Here is a 19,071-nt window from a genome sequence, read left to right on the forward strand (position 1 = left end):
CTCCCTGGGCTCACAAGCCTGCCAGGAGCTCACTCCTAGGGATTCGTGGACGGGAGAGAAGCCTGCGATCGACTCATTTCACCTCGAGATCGACTGGTAGCTCGCGATCGACATAATGAGCACCCCTGCTGTACACCCTTACCTAGGACTAAGCCTCATTGAACAGAATGGTACTTGCTTCTGAGTAAACATGTATAGAATTGCGCTATAAATTGCCCAGTACTATTAAGGTTAGAGAATGAAAACCAGCAGACAACTTGTTGCTTTAAAAAAAAGGAGTAACTATCTTTGTGTTTAAATTATAAATTTTTCATTAATGCATATGAATAGACATTAATTTTATGGGGCTTTATAAGGTAAAAATGTTTTTTGTTCTTCTTGTTTTATAAGATACTTCAAATTTTAGCCAGAATTATTTAATTTTATAATATGAAAATGAGGACTGCCTCACATCACTTAACTTTTTTTTTTTGAGGGGGGGAACCTTTCATCTGCCTACAGTTGAGAAGTTAAAAACAAGAATGATGCAATACAGCTGTCCAAGAACAGTAGATTTCCAGTGCAAGAGCTTTGAGAGAAGTTATATAATGAATTACTACCATTGAGGGTAGTAATTTGTGGGATTGATAAAACTGGAGTTATCTGCATATACTTAATGCATAACAACCAAGTCATTGAATCACAATCTGTCTTCAATGTTTTCTTTAGGCCTACAACTGTGGAAAATGTTAAAAAAATTGATGGTGTTTCTGAAGCAAAATCTACCATGTTGACTCCTCTCCTGTGCATAATAAAGGAATTCTGCGAAGCAAACAATTTACAGGTCAGATGAAATTAAATTTCTCTCCACCCCAGCATCCCTAAATTTTTGCCCCAAGAAAGGTGATATGTCTGTCATGGTCGCAGTAATTTTTTGCATGAAAAGCTAAAGATTGTCAGTGTTGTCGGCATCCTTCAGTCTCGGAAGACTAACCCAAACTTAGCACGCAAGGCATGCTACTCCTATAGTAGTTTGTAGGCAAAAGTGAGCCTCAAATTAAAATATATTCTGCCTTTAATTGGCATTAGATGAATTCATACGAAGATAGGGCTGTTCATATATTTTACCTGTGACAAAGTGTAAGTCACAAAATACCAGGCCTGTCAGAAAAATCTAGCAACTTCTCCTAGAATTCATTCTTCTTCTGTACTTTTCTCTCTTAGATCCAAGGTAAATTCTGCCAAATGAAAATACACTTTTGGAATACATTCATAAGAGAAATGAAGAGCACATTTGTTTCTCGTACATACAGAATTAAAAGCCCAAACTTGTGAACACTTTTAATGCAATATGCAACATAGGAAATATATTTTTTACCATTTTGGGACCTAGCCACCAGTGGTTTATCTCTAAAACATTGTGTAATTTGGAAAAAGAAAAAATTCCTAGTGCTATTCAGCCTTTAACATGATTTGTTTAGGTTGTGACACTTTTAGGTGACATATTTTCCCCCAGCCTTGCTTATTGTTGTATAGGTAAATGTCTTGAAGACTACTGGGTCAAGAGATCAACCTCAAATAGATCTTCAGAGGAATGGTGGATGCAGTGCTCTAGCCAAATCAGAAGAAATCACTTATACATTATTTCAAGAAAAGAATATGTCCTTGGTAAGCTCTTGAATCTCCAGTTATGGGCTATAGTTATGCTACTTTAGTGGATTATGTCCTATACAGGTAATTTTATTTCGAGGGATAAAGGGACACCAGGTTACCTTCATGCCATATCTCATGTATAGACCACAAGGTTTGGCAGGTTCTGTGGTTTGGGAAGAACTCAGACTTGAAAATGTGATTAACAAATTGTCAGACATGATATTGGACTATCCACCCAATACTATCCCCCAACATATTATTAGCATGCAGCTGCACCAACAGAGCTTGTGCTGCATGCTGTGGGGGGGGGGGGGGAGTCATGATGGGACAGCCTGCAGGAGGTAAGTAAAATTTTCTTCCTGGTAGGCTTGCATTTTCATCTATGGGTCTCCTCAGACCTACACCAGCCATTTTGCTATCACAAGTCTAAGGAGAGCTGGGGAGTGTTGGGTTGGATAATGGAAGATAGAATCTGGCAAAAGTCATTGCCACAAATTCACCCTCTCCTTTTAATATGCCTCCTGGTTCAATCCCTTACCCACCCCTTCCCTGCCATGAACTATTCCCCTGTGCCAGCCTTCCTGCTCTTGTGCCTCAAATAGCTTAGTAGTAGTGCAATCTTCATGCCGTCACAGGGCCTTTTATGCCAGCTGGACACCCATCCTGCTGTTGTAAATGGCCCATAGGATTGGGCCGTAAATAAAGTTTTACTTTCAAGTGTTGCTTATCTGGCAGTACAAGCTTCCTCTTTACAAATTTGCTTCTGCATAGGTGCAGATTGTTATCCACACTCATGATAGGCTGGCAATCAAGTGGAAGAGACCCATGCATTCTGCCCTATCCGCATGGCTGCAAAAGCACATGTAGACTCAAGTGAAATTGCACCACAGGGAACTGGCTACTGCACATCAAGTCTAACATATTAAAAATAAAATGCAGGTGTGCCCTAGTATCTGCCAGGGTTCTGTTCTGGAAACCCCCCCCCCCCCGTGGTTAACTGAAACTGCGGACAATGGTGAACGCACACCCTGGAGGCGAGGGGAACTCTGCTCCCCTCACCTCCAGAGGGTCCTCTGAGCCCAGGAGTTAAAAAAAAAAAGCTACCTCTAGTTTCTCCTTAAAATGGGAAGTGACTCTTTAATTGCCTTTTTAAGGCATTAAAAGGTCCAGGGAAGCCCTCCAGGGATTCCTCTGGCCTCCCAATGCCTTATAAGGCATTTAAAACGTGGCTTCCAGTTTCACAGAGAAACAGAAAGTAGCTTTTTTTTATTCTTGGGTTCAGAGGATCCTCTAGAGGCGAGGGGAGCAGAGCTCCACTTTCCTCCGGAGGGGGTGTGTGCAGGGGGGCACAGACCCAATCAGCAGATAAATGAATCCACAGATATGGGATCAATGGGAACCCACCTGAAATTGGCTCATGACGCATCTGGTGGGTCCTGACCCACAGTTTGAAAAACCCTACAATACATAATTCTTGGCCATGCTAGACGGTTGTTGAAACAATGAAGCATCTCAGGGCTAACAAACATATACAATATGAGATGTATCTTACAAAGATACACTGATGTATCTTACAAAGTCAACTTTGCCTTGTCAGAACTTGTCATTACAATGTTGATAATCTTTATAGGACCATAGAATTGTTCATTTTACAGTTAAAATGCTATATTTTATAAATGGTTTAAAAATGTAAACTTTATTAGGGCCATGCTGAATGCTTATCTTTTTGTGTTTTGTAGCAGGGGAAACTGAAAACACCCTAAATAATGTTCACCTTTTCTCATTCCTTTGCTACCATCATTTCCCCCTCTGCTGTTGCTTTGATAACATAATTTCTGTTCCCATCTTCTTGGGAACAGTCATATGTGCAACCTCAGCCAAACAGGGATAATTTAGTAAGTGTGATGGCAGAATTGCACTGTGTAGCCAAACCGATTTGACTATGTAATGATGTTACTTAGGGCAGTGTTTCTCAATGTTTGTCCTCCACCATACTGCTTCACATGGTCCACCTATTTGAAGTACCATCAGAAGTAACTGGTGATGACATCACCAGTTACGTCCAGGTTGGAAGGCCAGATGTGATGTGACAAACACCAGTAAGAGGTTCAGGATGGACGGCAGGACTCTTTTGAGTGCAAAAAAGCCTGCTTTGGAGCTCTGTCCGCCTAGCCAAGCCTCCTACTGCTGTTTATGGCCAGGCAGCCAGGTGCCTAGGGGTCCCATGAGTACCACCAGACACCACCTCAAGTACCATTGATGGTACCTGTGCCACTGTTTAAGAAACACTGACTTAGGGCGAACAAAGCCAGTTGAGAGTGAAAATGTGTTGCTTCCAGGATCAGCACTGGCTCCACTCGGAATGGGCAAACACTTTTGTCCTCTTTTGGAGCACTCCCCAGTAAGATCCAAAAAGGGCACTTTCCCCACTGCCAAAACTCTTACTAAAAAGTGCCCCCTTCTACCCCCCCTTTTGGCGGACTCCTATATTTTGTTACACTTATTTGTTACCAAGTACTTCTGTGCAATGGTGCTGGGTTTGCTTCCTGCTCGACTCCCTCCTCCCTGGAGTGTTTCTTGTTAGGTAGCCAACAAATTTAAAGTGCCCAAGGACTAATTAACAAGGAGCAATAATACAATTAGTGTTAGGTAATTTGATGCCTTGGATCAAATAACTATTGATTATAGTGTGCACCCTGGTGTCTACTGTCTGGTAGAAAGTCAGCAAACATAACATATAGCCATCTTTATTGGAAGAAAATAATTGTCAAAGTGCACATAGACAGTATATGAGAGATCTCAGTATATTTCATATGGAAAAGTTAAAAGACATATCCAGTAGTTTACCTTTTAGTATGTAATACACAACTTGTTTCAGTAAGGCCTCCCCTTTCAATATGTCTCTACTTCTATACTGATTTACAACAATATAGTCAACCATTTAGCCTTTTTGTTTTTTGTTCCAACATTATTTGATGCATCAGTATTGATGTTTTCCACATTTGTGACCTATGTAGCCAAATGCCATGTACAATATGCACCAGAGACTTGGCAGATCTGCTTTCGTGACTTGCCTGGTTGTGCAACAGTAGTGATAAGTGACTAGTGGGCTGTGTTTGGGTTGGTGGATAACAAGTTGTTCAAGGCTGCTATATTCAGTGCTAGTTGAAATGACCATGTACATTAGAACATAAACATTATCATACAGCTCTTTCCCTGTGGAACTATGTATTGTTATGGCATGAGGTTCAATAAACATGAGTATGCTGCCAAAAATGGCAGCCCTGTGTTGAATTATCTCCTTGTAAAACATGCAAAATTTTTCCTGTGTGGTTGCATCTCCATACTGTGCATCTTTCTGCTAGCAGCAGCCAGCAGGGAAATGTACAGCATTGGCACTGGGGCACAAGTATGTCTTTCTGCACATTATAGAGCAGGAGAACCTGACGCACAAGTCTGCCATTTTTAGTGGCAGCCCCACATTTATTATAACATGTAGTTCCAGAGAACTACTTTAGGTCGGACCTGATTATGAGTCATGATTTTATGAAGTGTCTGTGTTGAAGCTCCTCTTATTTTTTGTAGTGGCCTTGTATACATTTACATGCCTGCTTCCATTTTTAATATTGACCACTATTGTCAAACTCATGACACCTCTTGTGGCAAACCATTGTACAGTCTATCCTAAAAATGTTGAGCATCTTTATTCACAGTGTATGGAGGCACAGTGTATGGAGGCACAGAGCTTTATTAAGCTATTAATAATGGATCCATACAAATTCTTGAAATGTGTTATAATAGCACAGGCCAACACACATTTTGCTTCCTTAAACGTTACACCAATTCCTGGGTATATTTGGGGTGCCAATTCCAAAAATGGCATCCATTTTGCCCTGTCACGCCTAGTTTTGGAGATATAGTATAGCCTCATTAGTGAATGGTTCAAGCAGCTTCCTCTTGAGGAAAATGGATGCCATTTTTAGAATCAGCACCCCAAATTCATATCAAACCACCATAAAGTTTGGGAAAAACTTTTCTGACCCTCAATTTTGTAGGCCTGTGTAATCATTACAGCAACCCTGTAAGGCAGATTAGTAATATTATTGCAGACAGCTTGCTTAACACATCTAGTTAATCAATAACAAAGTGAGATTTGAACTAGGAACTTCTTGGCCCACAGATCATACTCCTAGCTGTATGTCACATAGTCTCATGATCATACACCCTTCCTGAAGCAAATACCCTTGCTCAGAGAAGAGAGAGAGATGATATTGGCATGATTCCAGGACCCTAAGTGGTGAGCCTCTTGGCTTTACTGGTGACTTGAAGAATATCCTCTCAGAAGCGACTGTTCAGACTTGCTTGTGAACTTTTGGAAAATGAGACTCACTGGACATAAATGAATGGTTTTCAGCATTTCGGACCTGGAATCACCCTCAATCTCCAACCTTCAGCATGGGATTTTTGTTTTACCATTTTCCTTTTGTTTTTGCCTCTTGCCCCTCTCTTTCATGCCAGTGTTTTGCTGCTTTCCTTCTCATGCAGGTGTACCAGGATTTTTGCAAGCACCCAGTAAGCTGTGTTTTAGATTTGTTCTCATCCCTGTCTCCCTGACTTTTTTTTACAATCCTGCTACCTTCTTCCAATCAGCAGCAAAGAAAGAATGGGCAGAGAACATGATGGCAACTTACATTGCCTTCAACTCACCAGTTGAAGATCAATGGCAATAGTTTCAATAGTAATAAGGTCATCTGCATTGTCGTTTGTGTTTGGTCATGTGCACACCATTTTTTGTACATACCATTTATATCTGATGGTCATTCCATGTGTTACACAGCAGCAGCCTGGCTGCCTTGTGTTCACATGATGGAACATGATTGTTTCCTTCACTCAAAATGTTTTTAAGTATGCAGTGAAAATGTAATGCGTGAAGCAGTCCTGAGCCTGTTAACAAACAATATTTCGTCATTTTTGTTTTTTAAGAAATACATTTCAGGGATAAAGTTTGGCTCTCTAACTAGCAGAGGTCAGGCTTATTGGTCTCCTCTGATCTCTTATCTTCTTGTTTCCCCAGAGGAGTATAAGTGAAAGTCGATCTTTACCTCTTACAGTAGTTGGCACGCATTTATCCCAAGCTCTGAAAGCTGGCTACCCAGTCAATTTGGAACGTGCTGGTCTGACTCCTGAGATACAAGAGATGATCACTAAAGTCATCAAAACTCCTCCCATCAACTCAGGTGAGATGTTCGGCGCAACTCTGTAGCCTTTAACTGGTGGAGTTGCTGAAATACGGAAGATGCAAATAACTGCCATTATTCACTTTTTTTGAAAGAAGTCCATTCCCATGCAAAGATATGCAACATCTAATAATGTTTGAAATGTAATGGAGCAGTATGGAGTGTACCTCATAATAAAAATGTCTGTGTTTCTGGGAAAAAATGCTTTATTGGCTTTAAAAGAGAAACAAGACAAGTATTCCATCTGTGGAACTTGGAACTGCAGGTCCTTGAATCTTATTTAAATATGCAGAATTCTTGTGATCTGGCTTTGACATGTGACATCTCAATTCCTGGCATTTTTGGTTAAAAGGAACTCAGGGAGCCTTGAAGAGCTACAGCCAGACTTGGAACTGGCCTACATGTTCCAATGATTTGACTTGGGATATGGCAGATTCACCATCTAATTCTTCTGAGATTGGAAACAATCGATGGGAGCAACACCACTTCCTTGTGCTTATAAAACATTTTTTTTCCTTCCTAAATTAGTGTTTTAGAGTTTTTGGAAGAAGAAAGGGCAAAGATCTTCCTGCCCATATAAACAACATCTTTGTCTATGACTGCAACAGGAGATATTTTAGCTTTATTGCCTGGGGGGGAACTTGTTTGAGAGATTTTTAAAACTAAAACTAATATAATGTTCACTAAGTTTCACAGGATAGCTGGACCACTTCGCTCTGTTATGATGAGGCAGTTTTATCTAGCTAGAGAAACAAGCTGTGAATTGTTCCTGAATGGTCCAGGAAATGAACTGGTGTACAATAATTTTTATCTGATCAGTGTGATGCAGCAGCTAGAGTCTTTCTTTGGTCATGAGACACTCAGGTTGACATCTCTGCTAATCCACAAGGTGGTCTGAGAGACTCTGAGCACTTTACCATTTCTCAGCCTGGCCTTTGCCATCTACCTCAAGCAATGTGGTTGGGAAAAGGAAATGCTGCTTCTGTTAATCTGTCCTGATCAGATTGTTGCCTAATGCTGAATCTATCTGTGAGTCAAGGCTGAGTCAAAGTCAGGGGGTGAGGGTGCAGCAGAAAACCAACAGAACTATGAATTTGAAAACAAGTACAACTTCTACCTCACAAAATGTTCCTTACAGTAACATTTTTTCCCTTACAAGATCTGTCAAGAATGCAAGCTATTAGAGCACTTCTCCCTGCAAACACTGAATTGTACCTTATTAGAATGACTATTGCACTGCTGGAGAAAGCATCTAGAAGTCAGCAACTGGACTTGCAGAATGATTCAGAGAATCAAGGACCACTTCAAAAATCTGGATGTCTACAGCCAAGTACAGAGTCCTCACTGAAGAACAGGAACAAAATTCTATGGATTGAAACAAAGGTTTGTAAGCATTCATAATAAAGGAATGTGAGCCTACTCTTGCAAGATGGGATCAAAAAACTGCAATCAAGTTTGACTTTTCAGTTTTCTGTTTGGTTCTTTGATCAGTAGTTTTTTTTACTTATTCTCACTGTGCCTTAAGAGCCAGTAGCTCTTGCAGTAGGTTCATTACAAACAGTAGTGTAGCTAGAGGGGCGGTCAGAGTGCCAAGTTTTGCAGGTGCCTGAACACGCCGTGCAAGCGGCCCCTCCCCTTGGAACCATTCCGGTGTCTCCTCTGTTTTGCTGTAGCTTCCCATAATGTCTCTGAAGGGTAGGGGGAGAGGCCACTTGCACAGTGCATTCAGGCACTTGCAAAACTTAGCACTGTGACACACCCTTCTAGCTATGCTACTGACTACAACAGGCTGGTTTTAAGTTCTCCTTGAGGAGGAACAGTGTTGAGCAGAACTTCTTCCACCACTCGTTTCTTCTTGTAGATGGAATTGACACAGTATGAACGATATGTTGTGTTACTGTTTTGATTTTCTTCATAATTCTGTCAGTCAACCTGCAGGTCAAATACGACTTTTCTGCTTCTTGCTCCACTGGGGCTGCTGGTCGATGAAGGAATCGGCAGGCGTTTCAAACAGAGATTCAAACACAACAGACTGGAATCCACTTGTGAATCCACAAAAGCGGCAACCCACAAATTTTCTCTGTAAATAATAAATCAATTTCCTCCAATAATTACAGATTTGATCCTGGGAGTCAGGTGATTCTAAAGAGCCAATCCTGTGCCACTGCCTGCTATATTTTTCCAAAGCTTAACTTCTGGAAAAATATCTCCATCTGGACAATTCAGTGCTGAGTGAACTACTGGGCTACTCCTCTGTGTTTTCAGACAATTTCCTGCCTTTGCTGCTATTTGCCTTCCTGTAGCATTGGCTTGACCTCACCCTTCAGTACTTCACCCTTGACCTCACTCTTCAAGTCTTTTGAGCTATTGCAGTGGTTTTCAAAATGGGGTGTTGTGACGCCCCAGCCTGAAGGCCCTGACATCTCCCCTTAAGGGGCAGGGGCAAGGGGGAGGCAGGGAGGAGGCAGCAACGTGATCCCCAGGATTGCGTCGCTCATGGGGCTGCAGGGATTGGGATGCACTCACCAGTCCCTGCAGCAGCCATCCTGGGGTGTGGGGAGCCCTGCGTGAGCGTCTACCAGGGCCCCGCTTTCACTGAAGTGGAGCGATCGTGCTCCACTTCAGCAAAACCGGAAGTGGAGTGCAGTCTGTCCACTTTCACTTCAAAGTGGCTGGGGAGCCCTGCAGACACTCGCTCAGGGCTCCCAGCTCCCCAGGACAGCTGCTGCAGGGACTGGTGAGAGCATCCCAGTCCCTGCAGCCCTCCTGAGCGGCATGATCCTGGAGATCATGTTGCTGTCTTGCTCCCGCTGCCTCCCCCTGCCCCCGCAAGGACTTACAGCGGTGCAAACTTCTAGAGAGTTTGAAAAATGCTGAGCTATTGAAATGATGTAAGCAAATTTGATACACAAAAGCTGGCACTGCTTGTTAGGAGGAAAGGGTCCATTCTTAATGTTGGATGTTTTTAATTTTCAGTTTTTATTTTTCATTTTTTATTAAGGTGAATTGATTGGAGAGATTGATTTGAAAACTTGTGGTTGTTTTTTTTAAAGATTCCCCTATATAATGATTCTCTCCTGTTTTTTCTTTTACTTTTTTTGCCCAATTTTCTGTATTTTTGGACACTTAACTCCCCATAAAGCTTCTGTGCCAGTTCCATAGCCTAAAAGCTGCTGCAGGCAGACTCCATCAACCAGCAGCCCCCAATACTTTGCAAGCATCCTCTTGTGTCTATGTGAAACTTAATTACTAGAGAGAGAGTGAGAAAACACATGTGCCTGTATACTCAGTCTTCTTTTCCTGACCTGGATGGCTAGACCCTTTCCAGGATTGGCATGTGCTTAACAAGTGGGCAATCAAACCTGCCCATCTAGATCACTGGTTCCCATGAGACCCTGAGAAGTGGTCCGCAAGTTCTCAGAAGAAAAAGATCAACTTTGATCACTTCCAGCGTCTCATGAAGCTCTGGTGGTTCTCTGCAGCAGTTCCATGCTCTGGTGGTGCTCTCAGCTTACCAAAGAGGGCAGAGAATGGGCTGTCCACAGCTACAGTCAGCTATAAAAGCAGCAACCCATAAATTTTCTCTATAAATAATAAAACTTATAAGTCTTCTCCAATAATTACAAATTGTAGTTTTTGTATGCAGGGAAGTGTGGCTGAGGGATTGCATGTGGTCCACAAAGATTACAATTTTTGTCTCAGTGGTTCGTGGGCTCCTAAAGTTGGGAACTACTCATCTAGGTCAAGGGGGTGGGATGAAGTGACCAGGTGGGTTCCACTTTTTCCATCAGGTACCTTGATGAGAACATAAAAGCAAAATTATACTTTTCGCAGTCCATAGGATGTAGGGTTGTTCACTATTAGTCACCTGAGTGACCAGTTTCATTTGGAGCTCAGGGAGGAGTACTCACTTGCTCAACCGCAAGGGAAATGGGAAAAGTAAGCTAGGGACCATCTAGTTAGGATTATGAACATTACTGTATGTATCTGTTAAACAACAAACTAGAGCCAGAATGATATAATAGTTTAGAGTGCTAGGCTTAGACAGGAAGAGCTGAAATTCCATCTCAGTCTTGTTGGTCACTGAGTGACCTTGAACCACTCACATTCTCTGCCTAACCCATCTCACAAGGTTATTATGGTGATAAAATGGCCATCCTCAAGGTTTGCCTCCTTGAGCTGCTTGGAGAAAGCATGGAATAGCAGGGTCACAATGTAGAAATAATTATTTTCGTCTAAAAGCATGGCACCATAGCAGCATCTAGTGGTAGAAAGTGGGGACTCCAATTAACCCCTTGATATGGCCAATTCTGACTGCTGGACAAAAATTCTAATTTTGTTGGGATAGCATTCATTCTTGTGGATACAGTACCTGCATAAGAAAAATCATTTACATATTAGAAAAGGTTTATTTCATTATATTTGGGATTTAAAGACTTTTTAAATATAGCAGATGTGTATGAATGATCAGTTAGAAATTTTTCTCTTCTCTTCGGTGAGATGCTGTTTGCAAAAAAACCTTCTGTCATGTATATTTTAACAGGAGAACTAAAATATGTTCCTTTAAGTATTAATGCCTTTTTACCTGCAAAAGGTCTCCGGTGCACAGCAAATATATTAATAGAACTATTGTTTCTTTTTCAGGGGGATTCAGTCACACTAGATATACAGAAACCTAATTCTGAGTCCAGTGAAAGTATAAAGCAAGATGTGACATGTACAGATCTTTCATTTTTGGTAACTATCTGTTAAATTCTAACTTGGTGCATGCTGGAATTGCAGGCACCCTTAAATAGCCATGTAACAGTTCTCTGCTGCTAGCCCCTGTTAAACTCTGTAGATGGAGTATGATGGGTGGGGAGAATCTGCCTAAAGAAAATATACCATAAGTCTGGATGGGCTAGAGGACAACCTTACTAAAGACTTGGGCTATGGGAGAATCTGTCATAATTGGAAGGACTTTCTCGTGTAAGATCCTTGAGGTAAGTTCCTCTTGAATTTGTTCTCTGCTGAGGATGGTGGTATGCCTCTGATCTGAAGACTTTCCACCTCATTCAGTTGTTCCATTAGCTCATATGAAACTGGGGGGATGGGATGGGACTCCACTGTGTTCGGTTCCAATGATTTCAGTATCTAGATAATAGAAATACATCTTTTTCCACAGGACATCTACATACCTTTGTTTTTGGCATCTAATTCTGTTAGCAGAAATTAGACATTTAAAAGTAGAAAATATCACAATGTATAAAAGACTTGTATTGCCATGGAAGGATAAGATATGTGGAAGACATATGGATTAACTTTTTGTTCCTTCAAATTCATATCTAATAGTTCTGTAAATTGAGGCTACTTTTTGTCATTTTGTCCCTGTAGAAAAGGGTTCCATTTTTTAATGTACTTGTAATGTATTTGTCACAGATCTTGATGCAGGTGTTGTTTTCTCCCAAAGCCCATCACACACCCAATTACCTCAACAAAATGTGAACTTCAGTTATCTGTATTGCTTGTAGAGCCAAGATAATACAGAGACGTTCCAATACATAAATCTGAAGTATATGTTTAGGGGAATTCAGACTCACAGAGATTAGTAAAGGCTAGTGCCACATGTTTGTAGATGAGACTTTTTGACTTTCATATCACCTTGTTTTGTTTCAAAACACAGTGCTTTTCAGTGGAGTTAGTTCACACATTCAACTGTGAAAAATCAAATGTCACTGTAAGTGGTGACATGAGTGCACTGGTGCGCTGGTGCATGATTGACATTCAAAAGATCTATGTTTGATCATATAAGTTATCATTTTCAAAGCAGATAAGTAATGTGTGTCTTAGAACTAGGTATAATGGGTAGACTTGTTGGACTATGACTAGGGAGACCTACTCAGCCAAGAAGTTCCTTGGATAACTTTTGGTCTGCTCACTATCTCTTAACTGAAACTAACTTCACATGGTAGTTATGAAAATAAAATGAGTGTGAGAGAATTTAAACCATGTATGGCACCATGAAGCCCTTGGAAGAATAAAAATTTAATAAATGAATAAAATAAAATGCCATGATTGATCTTGATTTTTATATTAAAATATATCCTCTTCAAGGAATGTTTCTTGTTCAGCTGGTTAGCAGAGTAATGCTTGTAACTATTTTTCCTTCTTTCAAAGGTACAGAACAGAACGAGCAGTAGTGAAGAGCAGCAGCTTGATGCTAAACAGGCCATCCAGGACCATCAGTGCTCCATTAAATTGGCCTCATGGAATCAGCCTTCGCTCAGCCCTGAGGAGGAAGATCTATTTACTGATTCTCAGTTACAGGTAATTGTGGTCCATAGGTAATCTGCTAAAAGTGTAGGCAAACTTGATCATCTAAAAGTGTTTGGTATGTTTTATAAACAAGATGCTGCTATAGACATGGAATGTATCTTATTTCGTTTTTTGATAACTAGACACTTAGAATGCCATTATATATCAAGCATCTTAGCACCAGTTTCTCTGTCAGTGTAATCAAAGATGTTCACGGTTCCAGGTTCATTTTAGAATAGCATTTGATTTGGGCTCCATCATGTGACAGTTTTTTCTCTAGTAGAAGTTTCTATTTCTAAACTACTGGGGAAAAGTTACAAACGAATTTGGGAAAGAGGCTTCCTAGACTCTTCCACATCAAACTCATAAACCCATTCAGCAGGATGAGGAACAGGATGGCATGCTACAGGGAAGGTTTCTGAGAGATGAGGAACAATTGCCAAAGTGGTACAATGGATGAAGTGTTGGACTGAAGAAACTCAGGTTCACATCCTTATTTGGGCATGAAGCTTACTGTGTATCCTTTGATCAGTCTCTAAGCTACCAGTTATAAAGCATACCAGGTTAGCCCAGTGTTTCTTTTTCCACTGCACAACATCCACAAGAGGGGATGATATTCAGTGAAAAAGTGGAAGGGGGCTTTAACACTTCATTTTTACCCTCACTTGTGTTCCATGCCTGTGTTTGAAGTAAACGTCATTATAGAACTCTGACAGGGCAGGGAGATTCAGAGGTAAATCAGTAGGATGGGGAAGAGCTAAGCACCCCTTCAACATCCATTATGAATATTTTCAATCTTAGTATTACTGAGATGATACAATGGAATAGACCCAATGTTGCTGCCTTCTTTAAACAGAACATAAATAGAACACTGTGCACTTGGACATTCCTTCCAAGACTGAATTCTCTTGCAATGGCCTATCAACTTCACAGTCCTATCCATATCTCAAGGTGAGAGAGCTGAGAGATCTTCTAGGACTGATACAGCAAAAGCTTCCTTAAGGAGCTTCAGATGAGGTTTGTCAAGGTACACACAAGATGGCATGCCACAGTTCACTCAGAGAAGGTCTCATAAAAATGGCAAACAATGCTGCTGTAGTGCAATGGACCTGGGGAGATCTGGATTCAAATTCCATTTGTTGAAGAAGCTAACAGGAAAACCTTAGGGGAGTCACTATTCCTTGGTGTCATGTTCCAGTCAACAGTCAGACTGGTAAGAATCCAAATAGTTGATTGTGTGAGTGCAAGACTGTGTGCAAAAGAAAATGTTTGGTTTTCTCCCCTTTATAGACCTTACCTCAGTCTTCAAAGAGGAAATTACCAGAGTGGTTTGGAACTTCAAAGGGAACTGTTCCTCATGCTAGTACTTCCAAGAAATCCAAAGGCAGTGGAAGCAAAGGTCTTTTTGGCTGAACTTTATATATAAATCCTGGATTGATATTTTGGAGTTAATTTACCCACTTCATTCAGTCTGACTGGAATGGGCTGTACAATATATAAACAGCTCTTCTTTTACATACAGAACTTTAGGGAGAAATCCGTGTTGCTTTGTTTCCATGTAAAACCATGGCTGAATAGGGACTTAAATAGTCCCTGCTCTTTATTTTTATTCATTATTTGGTTCATAGACAAGTTATGCCAAACTCCAAAACATGAGCTCAAGGAAAGGAAATGGCAGAAGAAAAAATGATCAATGGTTGTTAGATCATACTGTGTTGCAGAGTTTGTTTAAACTTGTGTTTGAACATCAGCATGTTCTCTGACAACCTGGGGAAAAGGACCCTGTCTGAATACACTTTCAAGAACAGCTGAAGTCCAGTATCATCTCACACTTCCTCAACTGTACTGTTGACATCAGGAGGTCTACAATTGCATAAAGTTGTTCTTTATGTGTTTTTTTATAAACAGACAATTAATATGTAAAAATATACCCCAAAGCAGGGTTTTGTGATATATTTGTAAATTAACATGTTGCTTTACTATTAACATTATTTTCTTTAATTTCAGTTAATTTTGGCACTTTTAAAGTTTAAAATTAAATGTATTTATAATTAAAATTTGCTGTTTTCTTCTCTGTAGTTATGTATATCATGATTTAGTTTCCAATGAGAAGCAGATGTTTAAAGAAAATCTGCAGTACTGACATTAAAGAATTTCCAGTAGATCTTAAACAATTGCATTTTAGAATACAAGCCTGACTCTTTTATTTATTTTTCTCTCCCTTTACACATTAACACACTAATGGCACAATCCAGACCTACTGTTGGGCCCGTGCAGCAATCCCTGCTGAGCTCTAGAATGCTGCAAATTTGCCTTAAGGCATGTTTGTGCCTATTTAAGAGCTAGCTGGGCCAGAGGTCTGCACAAGCTCAACTGGGCTGGATTCTGACCCTGCAGAGGTAGGTTTGCACCAGGTGGTGGCAGGGAGGAGGTTGGCCACCTCATAAGCTGCTTTGGATGCAGTGCAGGCCATGCAGCCTAAGCCAGTGCAGTTTAGGATTGGGCTGTTAATCTGACTTTTTCTCTCTTCCCTTTTATTCCCTAAATAGTTCATGGGCATTTAACTTATAAGGCAGAAAGGCAGCATATAAATAATAGTTGAAAACATGGTGCAATAAAAATAAGTTCCACTTAATTGCTGTATCTGATTGACTTGTGCCATTTTTTTTCTCATGGACAAGCATCAAGAGTTAAACAACCTGCAACTGGGGTTGGGGGGAAGCATGGCTGCCCAGTCGCCATTATTGCCACAGAGGCTTGTAAGCTGGTAAAGTGAAACTTATTTTTACCTGAGTCCCAATGCTAAAAAGTTTAGGAACTACTGTGTTATCCTATTAGGCAGAAAGCGCATTGCTTTGCAGAAAAATACTAGAATCTTAATGCAAAAATGAAACTTAATTAAACTTTATTTAAAAAGGCCTTTATGGAAACACATACAGTAGAACTTGGGCTTTTTTTTAAACTTCTGTTGGTATTGACTGCAAGATCTATGAAAATAAGATTTGCTAAAGCAGCAGCAGAAGAGTTTTGGAATACATATGAGCATTCTAATTGCTCATCACAAGGATAAAATGTGGCAAGCAGTCTACATGTATGTTTCAACTTGTAGGATTTGCAACCAGCTGCAAGAGGTGGGAGCTTCCCCCTGAGAGTTTGTCCTGCTGAGGTTAGTCCTGCTTGTGACTGTGGGATTCTTGTGCTGTTTGTTTTCTGTGTCTGCATGCATGGTGGGGATAAGATTGTGCCCCAAACAGATTTCAACTCCAAACATAATCAATTGTGTATGTGGGAAACAAAGGAAGCAAAGTGAGCATGTGCATATCCACTCACCCCAAGGTTATGGCACAAGAAAGAGATCAGGGTGGGATTTCTTGGCAAACAGAATCAGCAGGTGAGAGAGCAAAGCACACACACAGACACGGGGGGGGGGGTGCAAGGGCAGGGTAGAGGGAGATGGCTAAGAGTGAATGGAGAAATGGGGACAAGAAAGATGCTGTGGCTGCTGCTACCTCATATTCTCTGCTTAGGTTGCCTCCCTGGACACACTTTCCTGGGTCCTATTTACAATGAGACTTACTTCTGAGAAAGTATGGATAGGATTGCATTAGAAGTGCTTTTCCCTATCTGGAGAGAACAGAAGGAAGCCATGTGGTTAATGTGGGCACTTTCAACAGGAAGACCAATAGTAGTAGTAGTAGTTTGCAAGGTAAATTGCAAGTCTCTTTCCCTATTTGAACTTTCCTGAGAATAAGCCCCACTGATTACAATGGGACTTACTGCTTATTAGGCTTACATATGGTACATACATAATATGGCATCTTCCCCCCTGCAGTGGAAGGAGGATCAAGGTGCTGTTGGGTTCCCCTTCCTTCTCAGCCCCAGATCCCTAGCAGATAGAGAAAAAGATGAAGCCAAAGCCACTTTTGCTGCTGTCTGTTCTATTGGCTGCAAATGAGGTGGGGAGACATCTGCCCTTTAAAGCGGAAAATAAGGAGAGGACACGCTATGGTAACGAAGGGCAGTCTCGCCTCCTTCAGAGGACTCAAAACTCAAGGATATCAAAAGCCACTTGAGTTTTGTGACCATTTGTTTAAAAATTCATATGGAGGGCTCTGAACTCACAGGTTAAGAGGTGAACAATGGGTGAATGGTACTTGTATATTTGGTGGCAAAAAAAACCTCACAGGTGTCTCACCAATAATGAAACCCACATGTGTCTTGCTTCCAAATATGCAGTTATTCTGTGGGAAATGCTAATTTCCACATGGGAAAGTTGGTGCGAGTCCTAGAGAGTGCAGGGTGAAACTATAAAATACTGCTCATTGTGTATATGACTGACGCGAGGGGGGGGAACGTGCATATAATGGGAATGGAACACAGAGAAGGCATTCCACTTGCAGACACAACATGTGGGTTTTTGCTTGCCATACATATTTGCTAGTAGGATCTAGATTTGATTAAACTTAATCTAGATTTGATTAAATCAAAACACTATAGTATTGTATTGGCAACCTTCAGTCTCGAAAGACTATGGTATCGCGCTCTGAAAGGTGGTTCTGGCACAGCGTCTAGTGTGGCTGAAAAGGCCAATCCGGGAGTGACAATCCCTTCCACACTGGGAGCAAGTGCAGTCTGTCCCTGGTCTGTCTCCCTGGCTATGGGCCTTCCTTCTTTGCCTCTTAGCCTCAGACTGTTGGCAAAGTGTCTCTTCAAACTGGGAAAGGCCATGCTGCACAGCCTGCCTCCAAGCGGGCCGCTCAGAGGCCAGGGTTTCCCACTTGTTGAGGTCCATCCCTAAGGCCTTTAGATCCCTCTTGCAGATGTCCTTGTATCGCAGCTGTGGTCTACCTGTAGGGCGCTTTCCTTGCACGAGTTCTCCATAGAGGAGATCCTTTGGGATCCGGCCATCATCCATTCTCACGACATGACCAAGCCAACGCAGGCGTCTCTGTTTCAGCAGTGAATACATGCTAGGGATTCCAGCACGTTCCAGGACTGTGTTGTTTGGAACTTTGTCCTGCCAGGTGATGCCGAGGATGCGTCGGAGGCAGCGCATGTGGAAAGCGCTCAGTTTCCTCTCCTGTTGTGAGCGAAGAGTCCATGACTCGCTGCAGTACAGAAGTGTACTCAGGACGCAAGCTCTGTAGACCTGGATCTTGGTATGTTCCGTCAGCTTCTTGTTGGACCAGACTCTCTTTGTGAGTCTGGAAAACGTGGTAGCTGCTTTACCGATGCTATATTATTTGACTAAAACACTATTATAAAATAAACTTTTTTATATCCCGCCCTTCTCCCCGAAAGGGACCCAGGGCAGCTTACAACATGTTAAAAACAGATTAAAAACATAATTTAACAGCGAATAAAAATGTATTAAAACACATTAACAAATACCATAAAAACAGTAGTCAGATAAAAAGAGCAAAACGCAGCAAATCATAGAGGAATCAGGCCTGTAAAAATACTAAAAGATATAGAAAAGATGTTAAAAAGGCCATGAACTCAGAAGGCTTGTTTAAACAAAAGGGTCTTCAGGCCTCGCCGAAAGGTCTCAAGAGAGGGAGCCATTCTTAAGGGGAAGGGAGTTCCTTAACATTGGTGCCATTACTGAGAAGGCCCTATTTCTTGCCGCCGCCCCACGTGCCTCCTTAGGCGGCAGCACTTGTAAAAAGGCCTTCTCTGATGACCTAAGAAGACGAGCCGGATTGTACGGAAGTAGGCGATCTCTAAGATACCCTGGCCCAGAGCAGTATAGGGCTTTAAAGTTCAAAACCAGCACCTTGAATTGGGTTCAGAAACAAATGGGCAGCCAATGCAGCCCCCGAAGAAGCGGGCTGACAAAATTAAACCGCCTACCTCCAGTGACCACACAGGCCGCCGCATTCTGCACTAATTGCAGTTTCCCAACCAT

At 41.5% G+C, this 19,071-nt stretch overlaps 1 protein-coding gene across 1 annotated transcript in view; it reads left to right on the forward strand.

Moving 5' to 3' along the window:
• Nucleotides 1–15,125, forward strand: part of WRN (WRN RecQ like helicase) — a 69,561-nt gene extending 54,436 nt beyond the window's left edge. Inside the window, exons 30-36 of the mRNA XM_066615108.1 lie at nt 709–823; nt 1,516–1,647; nt 6,707–6,869; nt 8,029–8,252; nt 11,514–11,606; nt 13,026–13,175; nt 14,454–15,125. Of these exons, the coding sequence (XP_066471205.1) occupies nt 709–823; nt 1,516–1,647; nt 6,707–6,869; nt 8,029–8,252; nt 11,514–11,606; nt 13,026–13,175; nt 14,454–14,576 (1,000 nt within the window). The 3' untranslated portion in view covers nt 14,577–15,125. The remainder of the gene's footprint in view (nt 1–708; nt 824–1,515; nt 1,648–6,706; nt 6,870–8,028; nt 8,253–11,513; nt 11,607–13,025; nt 13,176–14,453) is intronic.
• The last annotated feature ends 3,946 nt before the right edge of the window (nt 15,126–19,071 follow it).

This window comes from Tiliqua scincoides, chromosome 2 (assembly GCF_035046505.1).
Source record: "Tiliqua scincoides isolate rTilSci1 chromosome 2, rTilSci1.hap2, whole genome shotgun sequence".
Lineage (NCBI taxonomy): Eukaryota > Metazoa > Chordata > Lepidosauria > Squamata > Scincidae > Tiliqua > Tiliqua scincoides.